Source organism: Perca flavescens, chromosome 2 (genome assembly GCF_004354835.1).
Source record: "Perca flavescens isolate YP-PL-M2 chromosome 2, PFLA_1.0, whole genome shotgun sequence".
Lineage (NCBI taxonomy): Eukaryota > Metazoa > Chordata > Actinopteri > Perciformes > Percidae > Perca > Perca flavescens.
The window spans coordinates 23,512,032-23,529,406 of NC_041332.1; the positions used below are offsets into that span (position 1 = coordinate 23,512,032).

General features: G+C 40.9%; 1 protein-coding gene and 1 non-coding gene across 3 annotated transcripts; one reads left to right on the forward strand and one right to left on the reverse strand.

Moving 5' to 3' along the window:
• The first annotated feature begins 1,670 nt into the window (after positions 1 to 1,670).
• On the forward strand, positions 1,671 to 15,451 carry klf3 (Kruppel like factor 3 (basic)). 2 transcript variants are annotated; one of them, XM_028600368.1, is made up of 6 exons: positions 1,671 to 2,045; positions 9,606 to 9,666; positions 10,197 to 10,725; positions 11,247 to 11,373; positions 13,652 to 13,818; positions 13,922 to 15,451. In XM_028600368.1, the coding sequence occupies exons 2-6, from the start codon at positions 9,625 to 9,627 to the stop codon at positions 14,101 to 14,103; spliced, it is 1,047 nt and encodes a 348-aa protein (XP_028456169.1). In that variant the 5' UTR covers positions 1,671 to 2,045; positions 9,606 to 9,624; the 3' UTR covers positions 14,104 to 15,451. The 2 variants fall into 2 exon arrangements, with proteins under 2 accessions (XP_028456169.1, XP_028456177.1); XM_028600376.1 differs by lacking the exon at positions 1,671 to 2,045 and adding an exon at positions 2,067 to 2,199.
• Positions 15,452 to 17,078: 1,627 nt separating this feature from the next.
• trnap-agg (transfer RNA proline (anticodon AGG)) lies at positions 17,079 to 17,150 on the reverse strand. Its single transcript has one exon. It is a non-coding gene; the product is annotated as a tRNA-Pro (tRNA).
• Positions 17,151 to 17,375: the final 225 nt, after the last annotated feature.

Sequence of the window (17,375 nt, forward strand, 5' to 3'; positions counted from 1 at the left end):
CAGCCGTCTCCTGTGCCTTGGCCGTGTGGAAAGCAACAAACTTAAAATGAAAATTCCCAAACCGACAAGTGTCAGCAACATCTTTTTTATTAAACGTCGCCAAGGTAACATGGGATCTCGTGTGAAGTGCTGTCCCAATCCCATTTTACCTATTTGAGCCCATGTGGCCTCACACACTCACTCACTTAGCACCTGAGATCAATTAAGTCTGTGAGTCTTTAGTCCTTAGTCTTCAGGGCTCACTTTGGGATTGGGCCAATGTTTGCATGCACACTTGCATAGTCTCACTGGAAAAGCCTCAACCATGACTATAAATTGTAGAGTTGAGGTATTGATTCTCAGTGGGTTCACGAGTTGTTGACAGAAACTGTTTGAGGTGTAGAAAAACTAAATTTGAATGCGCACCTGTCGTACCAGAAACTAGTATTACCTGTAGTGATGATTGAAAAATGTTGCACGTGAAATTAAGTAATCTCTGTTTTACGTTGTGCCCTATAATTATCTATCCCTCTGTCGTAAGAGCAGTTCCTTGTGGGAAGAGCTTGCTCATTGTCACGCCCAGCACTTCCTCCTCTTCCTCAGGGTTTTTACTTGTAAACGTGTGTATAGTACACTGGGGGTATTGCTATTTCTGAGTAAAAAAGATGCAAATATGTTTTTTCCATCACTAACAAGTCAATTTCTCAATGCGCCTTTCGGGTCAGGGTGACAGCTTTGTCATACTGAATATTTTAATTAGTGTTAAAAACACAGTATACCTACAATGTTTTATCAATAACAGGTCTCTACAATTGTAAAATATTAGTATTATAATGGCATAATAAGTTTCAAATCGTTGTTCTGTGGTGGAAGGTAACTAAGTACATTCACTCAAGTACTGTACTTAGGTACAATTTTACTTGAATATTTTCATTTTCTGCTACTTAATACAGTACTTCTACTTCACTACAATTCCGAAGCAAATTTTGTACTATACAATATACTATATTGGAATAATATATACTATATTGTATCCCACTACATTATTTTAGTTACTAGAATGTAGGCCTAATTTGCAGATTGAGATGAGTAATCCAAAATATAATAAAAAAAATGAATTGTGATGATGTTGCCTATTATTATAAAGGTTAAAGACAAGTTAAACTGTATTGATCACCGGGAGGAAATTCACACGCACCTGCAATATATAGGCTAAAGTAATTAAATTATAGGTCCACATTCACCTGCAACATTAAAGTGATAAACACATTAATGCATTAATAATTATAATCCAGTAATATAATGTACATTTTTCTGAAATGAGCCATTCTGCATAATGAGTACGCTACATAGCAGAATGATGCTAATACTTTTATACTTTTACTAAAGTAGCCTAACATTTTGACTGCAGGACCGACTTGTAACATAGTATTTTTGCACTGTGGTATTACTATGCTACTTTTAGTTAGGCGAAGTAAAAGATTTGACCATAGCCAACTTGTTCCACCAGTGTTGTCTCTAAACTTGAAAAATTGCAACACACACACACACACACACACACACACACACACACACACACACACACACACACACACACACACACACACACACACACACACACACACACACACACACACACACACACACACACAGAGACGAACTGGACTGCCCCGCCCTGGTCCCGCCCAGGTCCCGCCCAGCGGTCAGACCCCATGGAGAACACAGACAGACCGAGTCATGTGCCAGCAGCAACACTTTCTAAACGACAACCTGAGACACACACACACACACACACACACACACACACACACACACACACCCGAGACAGAGAGAGAGAGTTTCGTAACTTCGGGAACTTTTGTGGAGCCATCGATAAGTGGACTTGTGTTTTTCAGAGCCTGGTGTCAGAGACATAGCGGAGGGCTGATCGTTGCCTGCGTCACTTTTTCAACAGAGTTGCCTAATTGAGTTTCTCACTGAGAGGCAGCCTTTGCCGTCCAGCAAGGCATGTGAAACTATTGTCTCTCTTCCTGGAATAAACTTGTAGCCTACACTCCATCTGAGAAGTAAGTTTGACCTTCCTCTGTTATAGCCTACTGCGGGCAGTTTCATACGGCGACCCCGGCACACTGTTCTATGTGTAGCCTACTGGCCTGTTTTCTATGGGATGTACTACTCTACTGTGGTGAAGCCTGTCATTTGCTGGGTGGTCTTTTAAAGGTTAGATGTGTTGTATTAAAGCAGACTTTATTATGGGAAAAGAAAGAAGTCCATAAATTCAGAGCTGTGGGTCTTTTGTTAATGAGATCAAGCTAATCGTCTTTGTCTGGTTAATTTGCCTCATTAGTTAATTAACCTACTCAAAGTTCGTTTTTAGGACACTTTCTTGATTTTGTGTGTTAAATGTACATTTTCGCATAGGCTATTTCATGTTTTAAAACTGGTGAAAATGAGCGTTATTTAAAAAAATAAAAGTATTGGCATGGCGACTAATGATCTTAACAGTGGCTGATAACTGATGAAACCCGACAGTTTATGGCAGCAGAGAGTCTCTGCTATTTATAGCTTTTAGAGCCTTTTATAGAACGTAGCCTGTTGTGGTTTAACTAGCCTAATAATGAAATTAAACTAGTGGTCAAATACAGACTCTGTCAGTGTTTTCTCTCCATCTGTCCAGTTGGCTCCCCTCTTTTTCAGTGTTATTGACATATAACATCCTGTGACCATAGTGTGATTTTGATCTGTTTAAAAGGGTCTAGATTGAGAGATTTAGTAGGCTACAGATACAAAAAAATAGCAGTGTGATCAGTTAGGGCTCAGTTGATCTGTTTGTAGTTCTTCTTAATAAGATTATTAAGAGAAATAATACAGGTTATGAGAGTCCACAGTGACACATTTATGTGTCTTATTTTGTCCAAAAATCTAAAGATATTTAATTTAAAATAACGCAAAAAAACTCCACAAAAGCAGCTAAATGTAACTTTTGAGAAGCTGGAATCAGCGAGTATTTGCCATTTTTGCTTGATTGAACAACTGAAATAATTCCTTGATTGTCGCAACTGTTGCTGCTTCTCTGTCACTGGATCTATTGATTGATTGATATTTAACTTTGGCTGTAGATCATGTTGACCAGCCATCAGTAAAGACTGAACATGATGCTCAAGCATAAGCAAGCTCTGTGAGAGATGGCCCTCAGTGTTGCTGCGTGGTGTCCGAGCTGAGTGCAGTGTTACACACAGAGGAGCATATGTGGCAGGTGTGTGTGTGTGTGTGTGTGTGTGTGTGTGTGTGCGCGCGTGTGTGCGCGCGCGCATATGTGTGTGTGTGTGTGTGTTTAAACATTCAGTCACACCTGAGCTTCTTTGTCTTACCTCTGGTTTCACTACATCCTTTATAATACACCTCACATCTCTTTCTCTCTCTCTGTTTCTCTGTCTCTGTCTCTCTTTGTTTCCTGTGCTTTGTTTCAAGGCTGAGGCTTGCGTCACACATTCCACTTGGCATATGAAGCCCTTATCCTGTTTAGAGCCGAGAGAGAGAGAGAGAGAGGGAGAGGGAGAGAGGGAGAGAGGGATGTGGATGGTGGAATGAGGGCGACCTCTCTTTCTCTCTCTCTCTCTCTGCCTCTTTGTCTTACTTTACATTCTTCAATCTCTCTGGAAAAGTTTAAAGAAGAAGAAGATGACCTCTCTTTTTTATTCAATTCAAATTTATTTGTTTCTCATTAGAGAAATACACCACCCACCTCTTCACCTTTTTTCCTAAATCAACATGCTTCACATGCTTATCTGGTGGAACAAAATGCGCAAGAGTGCGTACATACATACACACACTGCTCAAAGGGCATGTCCGAGGGAACATTAGGGCTAAACATTAAACCCTTGGATGCTGAAGAGTTGGTAAATTCTGCATTAGAAGTTAAGGGAATAAGGACACCGTGGTCAACAGACAGCCATAAACGTAAAAAGCTGTAACTCGTTACACAACTTCACATGCGTGCCAGCACACACACGCACATACACAGTTATGTAAAAGGGCAGACACACACTTGTGCAGTGTGTCTGTTACTGCTCTTAAACCACTGGATTGAGCCACTGTGTGTGTAGCTCTTTCTTACCCCCTCCCCATGTTTGAGGTTCATTGAAGTTTTGTCATATTTTGGTCAAAACCCACTTCATTTTCTTCCTCGTTTCTGTCTATGCCTTGTTCTTTCCACTTCCATTTTGACATACTTTGGTCAGAGCGGCTGTTTTCATTGCCCTTTCTCTCCTTCTATTCCCCCCTCTCTCCTCTCATTCTTTGGGTAGGGAGGTGCAATGTAGGGGGGGTGTCAGACAGGAAACCGCAGGCCCCCTGCAGCAGCACCCCCCATTTGGCTTCACTCTCCTCTTCCTCCTCCTTCTCTTCTTTACACCCCTCGACCCATCACGCAGTGTGGAAATAATAACAGTCAGACTAAACTCTGAGGGCTTCCGCTTCTCCCTCTCCTTCTCTCTTTCTCTCTGGCAGCCTCTCTCGTCCTCTCTGTCCTCAGTTGTCTGGAAAGCCTCAAAACCTTGCTCTCTTTGACAAGTGCGGCTTGAGGTACGTGTGTGTGTGTGTGTGTGTGTGTGTCTTTGTCAGTGTTTGAGCCTTATGTCAACTCCGGTGTGTCTTTAAATGTGCATTTGCTTGTGTGTGGATGTGTGTGTGATGATGGATCCTGTTTCCTTTCCCCTGCTTACGGCCCCCTCTGACTTCCCCCGAGGTCTGCAGGCCTGCAGCCCCACAGTCTGCTGGAGAGCAGCAGAGAGTGGCTACGTGCCCATGCATGTGTGTAAGTGTGCATGTGTGTGTTTGTGGGGGTAAAAGGATGAGAGGAGTGGGCGGGCCAGCTTAGATGAGGGACTAGGAAGCCAAAATAAGAGGATATGTTACTTCAGTAGGGGCCCTTAAAGTGAGAAGAGTCAAAGTCAGAGCGTATGAGGCGTAATCAGGGGGGTCATGAGTAGGAAGTGAGGTAAGCGGTTGAAATTGAGCAGGGAAGTACAGTAGAGGGTGAAGGTTTAAAAGAAGGAGTAAATTCAAGTAAGTCGAGGGCAGCAGAAGGAGCGTGGAGCAAGAAGAAACTACATCGGAGGTGAGCTCTGAAAAAGGAAAAGTTAAACGCTGCAGTATTCGCTCGTCATCTTGCTGAGTCATGTAATTGGGATCTTAAGTTTAGAAAAATCAGTGCATTCCCCCGAGGGGTGTAATGCAAATAGGTAACTAGGTGTGAGGCAAGCTACAGTATGTACATGAAGTTCTACACTGCAACTGATGGAGTGTGTCAATGCTCAAGTGCGGTGTGAACCAGGCGATTTGTATTCAAAGTGACCGTGTAAGACAGGTGATGGTATAAGACAGCACAGGACTGACATGAGGTGAGACTGACAAGGTAAAAGAGGTGGTGAAGAAGTAGGGAACTGAAGGCTGTAAGTGCGTGTGTGTGTGTCTATTGCAGCGTGTTCTTGGACAAAGCTGTTGTCTGGAGGTTTCTGGTCTCTCTGGTGATCTCATCATCTCCAGCCTGTTGCCATTAGACGTGTGTGTGTGTGTGTGTGTGTGTGTGTGTGTGTGTGTGTGTGTGTGTGTGTGTGTGTGTGTGTGTGTGTGTGTGTGTGTGTGTGTGTGTGTGTGTGTGTGTGTGTGTGTGTGTGTGTGTGTGTGTGTGTGTGTGTGTGTGTGTGTGTGTGTGTGTGTGTGTGTGGATTTAGTCCTTTAGTGATTTAGTGTGTGTATTCTGTTGAGCTAGCAGAAACTTGGGGTGTATGTATGTGTGTGTGTGTGCTTGTGCGTGTGCTCGTGTGTGGTTGAGTCAGTAGTCAGGGACTCCAAGCCACAATATTTTCCCCTTCAGTCATGTTGTTTTATATCATTCATAGAGAGGGAGAGAAAAAAAAGAGTGCGGGTTGGTGTGGTACAGATAAATACACTAGTATAGACATGGGTGATTGCTGAGGAGCGAGTGAAGAAGAGGTGTAGAAGAAGATCTGGAGGGTGGAGAGAGAGAGGGGTGTAGGAAGTGTTTGCTGAGTGGCTTGGGGTTGAGTACACAGTAGCTCTACTGACCCAGAAGGACAATATTTGCAGACCACACTTGACATGCACAAACCCACACCCACATGTAGAACGCACTGGGAGAAAATACTCATCAACAACTCCTAGGTAGGGCTACTTAACCAAAAACTACTACTTTACTGCTACTTTACCAAAAAGTTGCAGCACACCTATGTGTGCCCTGTGTTTTTACATCTGAGGGAGCTACAGTACCTGGAAATGCTCTGATGAAGCAGAGGTGCTTGTTGACCATCAGATCAGTTTGACCCATTACAAAACTCAATCTGTTGGAGGATCAATGCAACTAGGGCTGCAACTAACGATTATTTTAATTGTCAATCAATCTGTAGATAATTTTCTCGATTAATCTATTATTAATTTGGTCTATGAAATGTCCAAAATAATAATAAGGAAATGACCATTACAATTTCTTGTAACGTCTTCAAATGTCTTGTTTTGACAAGACAAAAGAAGACAAAGAAAAGCAGCAAATCATCACAATGGAGACACTTAAACGAGGGAATGTTTGGCATTTTGGCTTGAAAAAGGACTTAAACAATATATCCAAATAGTTGTTGCTATGTCTTTTGTCTCCTGAGGCCTTTTGGTTTGTGGAGGTGTGCTGAGGCAGATGCTGCGCCGCTAAATTAAATTTCTTTCCTGTGATTGTCTAAACTTTATGTGTTTCATTGTATTTATTGTTATGATACACCTCGGGGAAAGTTTGTCTTTTTCACAAGGACGTCTCCCCTCTCACCATCCTGCTGTCACATGTTGATAACCTCTGTTCATTTCCCTGTGTGGTAAACTCTAACCACCTGGCATACACACCTCCACGCAGATTAAAACAAAATAACATGAATTATCTGCTGCTGCTGCTGCTGCTGCTATGTGACCAAGATCTCTGTAACTGTCACCCAATGACAAGCAGATTTAGCCCACTAATCTATAAGTATTTGTGTATCAGACTGCATGATTCAACTTCACCTTCTTGTGAAGCCTGTGAGAGGGATCACCTAGGTGAACAGGAAGAAGAATGGTATGTTCTTGTGTTCTTTAAAGGAATTAAATGTATGCCGAGTGCTGCAAGGGTTTGTTACAGTTTTGTCACAGATGAACTCTCTGAACTGATAAAGCTAGTTTGGGCATTTTCTTGAGCATGTGAACTTATAACTAACATATTTTCTATTATTATGACTGTGTTTTACTCTATTGTCATTCATTATCTGTTTATACTCCAGCATCCAGTTATTGTTGACCACAGGAAAAATTATAGTTGTTAATAAATACATTAATAAACGTACAACTAGCCTACATTACAATGTGTTATCAACTTTTTATTAAATATTTATTATATAATATATTTTCTAAATGCTAATTAGGGGGGCTTAAAGTAAAGTGTTACTTAACATCTTTGGGTTTTTGACGGTGGCTCAGACAAAACAAGTATCTGAAGATATCACCTTGGACTGTGGGATTTTGTGATTGACATTTCTTACTATTTTCTGACATTTATACTTAATTGAAAAATATATATTGACAGGTTAATCAATAATAATGGTTATTAGCAGCCAAACATAAAAATGTTGGGCCTGAAGCTGTGATTGGGCCTGTTTCCTGGTGCTGTCCATCCGTGACAGTGTGTCGCCTTGTTTGCTAATGTGATTAGTTGTGAGTCAGAGATGTGTTTCTTGCAGTATTTTATCAATTCCAGTACTTGCTGCATTGCTGTTTCAGTCGCAGAGAGGAAACATTTAGATATTAAAAAGGATAGACACAATTTTTGGGGCCTTCCACAATGGCCACTGATTTCTCTCTTTTTTGTCTTTTGGACATTTAAAATGTTTTGTGTCTGTAGGGAAAATACCTGTAAACTGTACTTACTGTTCACTGTACATTTACTCTTTTGTCCTTTTCCTGGTTTGTGATCTGTTTGTACTTCATATCGACTCTTATTGTCACCTCATCGTGTGTGAGTCACAACCACAAAAGAACAACTGCTTGACCTCCAGTTGAACTACACTACAATACAAACCCAGATTAGAAAACACACACATGCACACAGGCCCCACCTGCCTGCAGTCTCTTTGTTTTCTGTGGAGCCAGGCAAAGGGTGAGGCTTCAGTTGTCATGTTCACACCCTTCCTGACCCAGCAAGCGAGCATCCTGCTCTGCTATTGGTCTGCTCCGTGTGTGTGTGTGTGTGTGTGTGTGTGTGTGTGTGTGTGTGTGTGTGTGTGTCTGTGTGTGTGTGTGTCTGTGTGTGTGTGTGCGCTAGGTTGTGATGGCCTGTGTTCTTGCCCATTTGTTAATAATTAAAGGTTATCCAGCTTGTCTCCAGACTGTGGACTTTAATCAGGTCACACACACACAGACTCCCTCAGGGTACATTCTTTGACAGTTCATGTTGCCTTAATGCACCGGTGAACACACACACACACACACACACACCTATACAATCACGCTGATAAACACACTTATTTAGGAACAAACAGAGTCATTGCAGCTGCACCTGGCCATTCAAAGCCAAGGTAACAAGAAACACCTTTGAAACCTTACACGCGTTTGATCCAAACTGAAATGTCTAGTCTTTGACACTGGGCAGTTTTTAGCCACATCACACCTGGGATTGTCTCATAAAATGGCCCGCAGTAAAGTTGTCTGTAGCATTGTTTGACTGTCAACTGACGGACAAGTGAGCCAAATAACTTCTGATTTCAATTCTGAAAGTAGAGAGGAAGAGAATATGTGTAAGTTGACAGTGTTCCTATTTAACTACAGACCCTAGTCTAGCCTTTCCCTCTAATTTACACGATTTACGTTTCATGACTTTTCAAAGATGTGGGTGTGTGCTTACCCATTTCACTTTAAAAGTTGTCTAGCAGTTTTGCTGTTTGAGTACTTTATACTTCTTCCAGAGGGAAATATTGTACTCTTTACTGCACTACATGTATTTGACAGCCATACTTTTCATGAGTATTTTACATGAAAAAACATGAGATTATTTAATACATTAATAAAGATTAAACCAGTGCTTTCCAACCTTTTTGGCTTTTGACCCCTTACAAATAGCAGTCTAGTTGAGGCCCCTTAAAGATGTCTACGAGCTGTTGGTTGTTCCACCAAAGAGACACTTCCCCTCTACACTTCTCACATGGTTTCATTTAAACAAACAGGTCAAATATGGCCAATATTTCACAAAAAAAAGCAAAGGACCCCTAGATTGAGAATCACTAGACTCAGTCATAGGGGCTGATTTTCTGATTTTTTTTTTTTTTAAACTTTTAATACTTAACGTTTATTTAGGTGATCATACTTCTGTACTTTTACTTAAGTATAGCTTTAAATGTACTTGTAATAGAGTATTTCTACATTTATGTATTTGTTCTTTTTCTTAAGTAAAGGATCTAGGTACTTCCACCACTGGTTACAGATCATTACTGACTGTCATGCTAAATCATACCGAACATAAAAGTAAATTATATGATTTTAAATGAGTGTGTAAATGTGTGTACTGATGGCTACTGTATGTGTGTTTTATTTTGCAGGAGCCTGGCCTGTGCAGCCATGCTGATATATGACTACCCTCTAAAGACAGACATGGAGACGGTGAGGCGCGTGTGTGTGTTTGTGTGGATGTAGCTTTAAGTGTGTGTGTGTGTTTGTGTGCTCCCATCATGCCCAAACATGTTTTTGATGTCATACAGTAACTCTGATCTACACACACATTTTGCACCTACACACACTCTACCTTACATGTCTAGACAAACTGGTTCCCACATTCCAGCTCTTCCTGGACAAACAGGCTGCTGTACAGTGGACATTTGCGTACAATGGGTACAAACACAGCCAGGCAGCAGGCTAATAAACAAACACACACACACACACACACACACACACACACACACACACACACACACACACACACACACACACACACACACACACACACTGTACTCTGAGACAAACAGTTATCTGCTCTTAAACAGAGCTGGGTTTAAAGTTTTTGGCTGGCTGTGGTTGTTTGTGTGGCAGAAACATGTTTTCCGTGTTATTCAATGCAGAACGGAAATTTGTAACTGCTCTTTTGTCCCCCTTCCCTGCTTCCTTCTTCTGCATCCTCTCTTTCTCTCTCTCAGTCATTCTACTCTTCGTTAGTGAAAACCCCGGAGCAATACGGAGTGATCTTCTCCCATCCCGCCCACCTCTTCCACCCCACGCACATGCATGCCTTCACCCACTCCCACACCCCAAGCAACCCCACACACACACAGCTGGAGCCTGTGGACCTGTCAGTCAGCAAGCGTTCCTCCTCCACTTCTTCTTCCTCCTCCCCTCACTGCTCCTCCGCCTCCTCCCCGGCCTCCTCACGCAGCTCCCCGCCTTCCCCCTACAGTTCGGCTCCCCGCCCCTCCCCCCGCTGCTCCCCCCCACACTCCCAGCTGCGCTCCTCGCCGCCTACTTCCTCACTTTCCTACCCCACCATGGTGGCTCCTATGATCAGCCCAGGATCCGGAGTCATCCAGGGGTCAGGGGTCATGATGTCTCAAGTCATGGTGCCTCTGTCTGTCCTCTACCCCCCGTCTCTGCACCTGCATCAGTCCATTATGGTGAGCCCACCTGTCGCCAATGACGACGACCATCATCGAAGCAGGGAGCACAAGACAGGTAAAGTCTCATCATTGTTTATGTAATCCATTTGGGGGAGGGGGGGGCAACCTAACTATAAATATTATAATAATTATAGCAGTGGGTAAAATGGAATGACATGATGTACCGTGGCAAATAGAACTATAACTAATAATAATAGTATTTTTTTTTTCATTTCCTCTGTTTTTAGAATATAAATTTCAACAAAAGCCATGTTTTATCTGTTCTGTTTTCTGTAATCAGATGGAAGTCACTGAGCTTCACAAGATCACCATCTCTGAATCTCCTATATTCGATTCACACAAAATGACAAACTGCATACATAACTGACAGATAGAGTTTGTTTGCAATGCCCTTCTGTAGTAGCATAAAAACAAACATGCTGTTAGCATGGCTAACTAATTACATCTGAGACACAAATAAGCAATTTGAGAGATTTGAGATTTGAGAGAATGGTCTTGCAGATGTATAAAATGGTAACAGTATGTTTTATGTGAATAAATATTGACCATACTGATCAGCAATTTACATCTACCCAGTTCACTGTGGCGACGCCCCTGACCTGCACAAGTCAGTCAAAACAGAGCCTCGCTCTGAGATCGCTCATGACACGCATAGCAGCCACGAGATGAAATCATCAGTCATCAGGATACCACACGAATACGGGTGAGTGACACAACACACATTTTGAAAGAAGTACCAAAAGTTTCACAAGTTTCATTGTCTGCTGCAGCGCTTCCCCTTTAACTTTATATGGAAGTCATGTTCGGTCTTCAACCGATGTGATCTTTTTAGAAATTCAGGTGCAGTCCCAAGACTAGGACTAGGTATTGTTTACATTGCAAAAAGGATGAATTACATCAGGAAATATCTATGGACTAAGAATATGCCAAGCATTCAGGATACATGAGTGTATGATGGGACCTTTTGAGCACAGAATTTTGTGCAATAATTTAATTTGTGTTCAGTACATTTATTTCTTGTTTCCACATAAGCACTCAGTAATAACTTCTCTCTGCTTTGTGCGCTCTTGTTCGCACAAGACAGAATTTCAAGAGTAGGTCAATTCTAATTGGCTGCTTTGTCTCTAGTCCGTGCTCAAAATGTCCTATTTCGGGCTCAGGACTGAGACACAAATATAAGGCCATACAGTTCCTGTCAACTCTCTGCTGTCCTCTGTTTGAATGCAAAAATGTCCGAAAATACAGTCTCTTGAAGCTCTGTTTCCTCTTTTTGTTGTGGCAGTGGGAATGTAGGCAAGTCAGTTAAGAGAAACTTGGAGATGAGTTTCTAATTTACAGAGATAACACACGACCAGTAACACAACAACTGTCATGAACGACAGGTGAACACACTGTACACTGACTGTACTGTACGTTGGGTGTGTTAGGTTCCTAATTCCACTGTGGCGTCTTTTATTTTCTCATTTCCAGCTCGTCCATCAGCTCCACCTCTTATTGCAGCTCCTTTTCCTTTACTGCCTTCTAGTCAGCCACACAAGTTCTTATCAGCCATCTTGATCTTGTCACCTTCCACATCTCTTCCCCTCCTCCCATCTCTCCTTTCTTTCTCCTCCCCTCCCCTCCGTCCTTCCTCGCTTGGTACTTCCTGTACTTTTTAGCGCTCATTGTCCGGCATCTCCCACTCCTTCTTTCCCTCCTCATTCCTTCCTGTTCTTCCTCTCCTTCCTGTTTCCTCCTCTTCCTCCTCACCTCCCGTCATCATCAGTTTTGGTTCTTGTTCCACTTTGGAAGTGGTTCTTCTACAAAATAACGACTTTTCCTCAAAGAAATATTTGCATGTCTTTTATGCATGTAATAGTTGGAGAATGCTGCCCAGTTAGTTTTGCTTGTTTGTGTGTGTGTGTGTGTGTGTGTGCATGCGCGTGCGTGCGTGCGTGTGTGTGCGTGTGTGAATGGAGTCCTTTACTGTAGTTTTTAGGGCGGTTGCCATCACAGGCTGTTGTTGCCCTCGACGACCGTTAAATAATTGGACCCTTCAGGAAAAAAAATTGGTCTTTATCTGTCATCACCTCTGCTCTCAAACAACACATGAACAATGTACAGTATGTGTACGTAAAATGTAAAAAGTTTGCTCAATGTGTATAATAAGTAATAATTGTGTGTGTGTGTGTGTGTGTGTGTGTGTGTGTGTGTGTGTGTGTGTGTGTGTGTGTGTGTGTGTGTGTGTGTGTGTGTGTGTGTGTCGCGGGGATTTTCTGCACATTCCTTTACGCAGAACTGATCTGTGAGGGATTCATATTTCAACACTCGACACCTGCTCTCAACTGCCACTTACACACACACACACACACACACACACACACACACACACACACACACACACACACACACACACACACACACACACACACACACTTTAATGATAGTGTGGAAAGACAACTTATTTTCTTTTTTGACTGTAAAACACTTGAAAAAGTTGCTTTTCTACTATATTCTCCTCTATTCTTTTGTATTCTATTCTGTTACTGTTTGATGGACTTTAAAGTTGTACTTGTGCACAGAAAAGCTTTCACAAAACAAAAACACACTCACTGGTGCGGGGTATTAGAAACTTCATATTTTGGGCTTGCTGAAGTTGGGTATAAGATGATTTCTTATTTTTAGCTGTATGTTGGCATTTGCATCAAATTCCATGGAATTAATCATTAAATGGTTAAATGAAAACATGCAAGAGTTGACAGGACATAGCAAAGGTATAGTAGACTGGAAAAAAGGCGGGAGGTGTTTTTTAACTTCCTGACTGGTAGTAGTTGTTATTGCATCGGAGAGTCACTGCAACCAAATTAAACTTGCATTACATTACATTTCAACATTATCAAGGAAGTGGCTGTTACATGGCACCGACCCCCTCTCCTGGTCGAATCAGATGAAGACCGATGAAGCAAGGAACTCAAATACTCTACTCTCTGTGTCTCTCTTAGGTGTAACAACCCGTCCGTAATAGTTCATTCGGGCGCAAAGCATCCTCTCCCTGCCGAGTCTCCTGACACGCTGAAAAAGCGGCGAATCCACCGCTGCGACTTCAATGGCTGTAACAAAGTGTACACCAAGAGCTCCCATCTCAAAGCACACCGCAGGACACACACCGGTAAGAGTCTTGATTCACACACAAGCTGTACTTAATACATGTATATCATCATTTTCAAGCCTTTTTCACTGATCGTCTTCTTTTTCTCTCTCCCTATGTGCAGGTGAGAAACCCTACAAGTGCATGTGGGAAGGCTGCACGTGGAAGTTCGCCCGTTCAGATGAGCTGACGAGACACTTCCGCAAGCACACAGGAGTCAAACCGTTCCAGTGCCCTGACTGTGAACGCAGCTTCTCCCGTTCTGACCACCTGGCTTTGCACAAGAAACGCCACCTCCTGGTATGAAACCCTCTGAAACCAGGCACCTTAAAAGAAACTTGGTGGTGGTTTCAACGTTGGACTGTACCACTATGACCTGATAGGGGATTTTAAAGAGTTGGCCTTAAACATTGGACTCCAACAGAGAGTGGGGAAATGTTCCTCAGGGTGCAAGTTTAGACTCTTTCTCCACATTAGCTTGAAAGTGAGCCGGTGTCAACCTACTCATCATCTAACCGTCGCACCATCCTGTTTGCAGATTTATCATCAGCTCATTTTGACATTATGTTGTACTAGACCTCTGATCAGCTGTGGAAGGTCCAGACACTTTAAAAAAAAGAGAGAGATGGCAGTGTCTCAGCTGGCCTGAGAGCAGTGCCCTCTTTTGGCCGAAGAACCAAACTGCATCGACACCAGCTCTGTTATAGCCACATGCAGCATGCTCAAGCTTCTTTTAGCAACTTTTTGTAACATCAGCTCTCATTTCTCGGCATTCATTCAAGTTAAAGTTGTGAACTTAAACAAACACACACACACACGTTATTTGCTAGCTAGGCCAATATAATGTGAAACTTTCCAGAATGTATCATATTACACCTACTGTGCATCGTGTCATACACACTAGCTTTCTTTCATCAGCGCAGCTACCTGAGATATAACGCTAATGCTAATTCCTCCTTGATGGACCACCACCTTATAAAAACACCACACACCTCATCTGCCTCTACAAGCTGCATCATGAAGTGATTAAAAAACAACAACCCGGTAGCTATTGCTAGCTTTTTCTTGTACATACATGCACATGTTTAACGGCACAGACAGCAAGAAAATATGCACTTAATAAAAGCAGACTCGGTCTGGTGTGCTTTTGGTATTTGGGTTGGAAAAAAAAAGTTGGGTCTTTGGGTCTCGTTCATTGTTGGAGTGAAGTGTTTTTTTATGTTTTCATTCAGAAATGTGAAAGTTTCTGCAGGGGCATTATTGTGTTAGTAAGGAAAAGACACCACTCGGTTCGTTTAAGGGTAGAAGCAATGAAATGTCTTATATCATGTTTATGTATCCATATGAACTATTATTTGGTTTGTGATGTGACACAATGGTAGCCTTTTTTTATTGTATGACACGTTTATATGAGAAAAATACAAAGTGTAAAGCAGGGAAAATGACTCTTTAATATTTGTTGTTCAGGAGCAGATGAGTTTTATTTCAGCCAGCCACACAGGATTTGTAATTTTAAAGAAAATAACATTTAATTCAACAGTTTTCATAATAGAAGGTCAAGGTCATAAGATATACAAGCTTCTGGAGAAAAAAAATTATTTTGTTTATAGCATCTTTGTACATGTCTCCAATGTGCACTATATATATATACATAGATATATATATATATATATCTATATATATATATATATATATATATATATTTATATATATATCTATATCTATATCATTCCCACAGCCAAACATGTTCTAATCACATCAGTTTTCTATTCATACATCTGCTGGTCAGTTTGATCAGAAACATTTAACAGGTGTCTTAGTTTGTCATTTTCTAAAGATGTAATGCCAGCAGAAGGTGTGATCGTTCCTTTTATTTACTTGCACACACACACACACACACACACACACAAACACACCCCGAATGTAGCGGCTCAACTGATCTGCATTTTGCAACCTGGATATGTTTTGCGATTTTTTGCTTGTACATGTTTTTGTATTTCTGCAAATATAAGTTGTATATATATATATATATATATATATATATATATATATATATATATATATATATATTGATTATTAGACTGAAAGGGCAATTAAAGGTTTTTATTAAGCATGATTTTGATACTCTCATAATAATGGATATTATACATTTCTATAATGTTCTGTCTATAATAAACCCTATTTCTTTTCAATCTAAATGTTGGCAATTCAAAGGGAAAAATTTAAACTGTGAATATATAACTGTACAGGTCTATCTGCAATTTTGCATTTATTTTTAAGACTATTAAGAATATTCATACCACTCAATAAACCTATTGATAATATTTGCTGGAGTGCTGTGTCTTAAATTTTGTATGTGTGTTTGCTGAAACTGTTAACGTAGGTGTTAGTAGATTAGTTCATCAACAGAAGTTTATTTTAATAATCATGTAGGTGATTTATCAGGCAAAAATGCCAAAGATTTCCTGGTATAGCTTTTCAGATTTGAATACTTCCTTATTTTCTCACTTTCATATCATTATAAGTTAAATGTCTTTGGGCTTTGCACTGACTACTAGTTTATGTAAACTTCAGTTATTTTAACCCTTGACTTTAAAAAAGTTGCTTTGATGTCCTTCGAGGACAAAAGTGTCCCGAGCAAGGCAAAAGAGTTGCGATGCAAATCACCTCTTATTTGAGTCTTTGCCCTATAAGAGCTAATAAAATCTAATAATATAATGTCAATAATATATGGTATTGTGATTAAAGATTCAGATTAGATTCAAGATATTCAACATGATTGATTGGACTGTGTCTTAGTGAGCTCACTTAAACAAAGAGAGAAAAAGACACAAATAGTGAAACCACTCACATAAGCACATACTAAATTGAACTTAGTATAAAACATATAAGGGTAATATCCATAACCATAAAATAACAAAATAATCACAAAATCATTAGACATAGATCAAATAAAATCCAATACATAAAAACACACCATAAATAAAACACCAGCACCAGTAGGGAATTTAACAGCAACATTAAACAAATGTTTGATAAAGTGCTTCAAGTACAATAAAAACATCTGCCCTATTAATTATTTAACCTGCTGACAGGCCTGCAGTATAATGTGTGTTGTTTTAAGGAGGCAGACAGCTTCAGGATATGTGCTGTTCCGGAACCTGGAGGTTCTGATCCATTGTCCTAGAAGTTTACACACTTTACATCTTTTAAAGACACACACACTCCGTTTGTAAAAAAAAAATACCCATGAACATTAGTCTATGTTTCAAGAAAAAAGTGGGCTCGTCCGGGATTTGAACCCGGGACCTCTCGCACCCTAAGCGAGAATCATACCCCTAGACCAACGAGCCGCCGTGAAGAAGCGGCAGAACACAGGCTAATAGAACTTTAACACTACGTGAGACCTGTGTTTTCAGTTGTTTCAATAATTATATACAATAAGACTTATTATTAAGTTCCTGACCCGAAATGCAGTGACACGAAATGCAGTGACACAGATTAAAATAAAATGTTTTTCCTATTAAAATAGAATTATCCAGGCGAAGCGAGATGATTCACGCCTGTCCACATCCCTC

Excerpts from the sequence above, each read along its gene's own strand:
- klf3 (XM_028600368.1), top strand. The coding sequence starts at position 9,625 with ATGCTGATATATGACTACCCTCTAAAGACAGACATGGAGACG. Across the intron at positions 11,374-13,651 it reads AGGATACCACACGAATACGG|GTGTAACAACCCGTCCGTAA; the intron begins GTGAGTGACACA and ends TGTCTCTCTTAG. Across the intron at positions 13,819-13,921 it reads ACACCGCAGGACACACACCG|GTGAGAAACCCTACAAGTGC; the intron begins GTAAGAGTCTTG and ends CCCTATGTGCAG.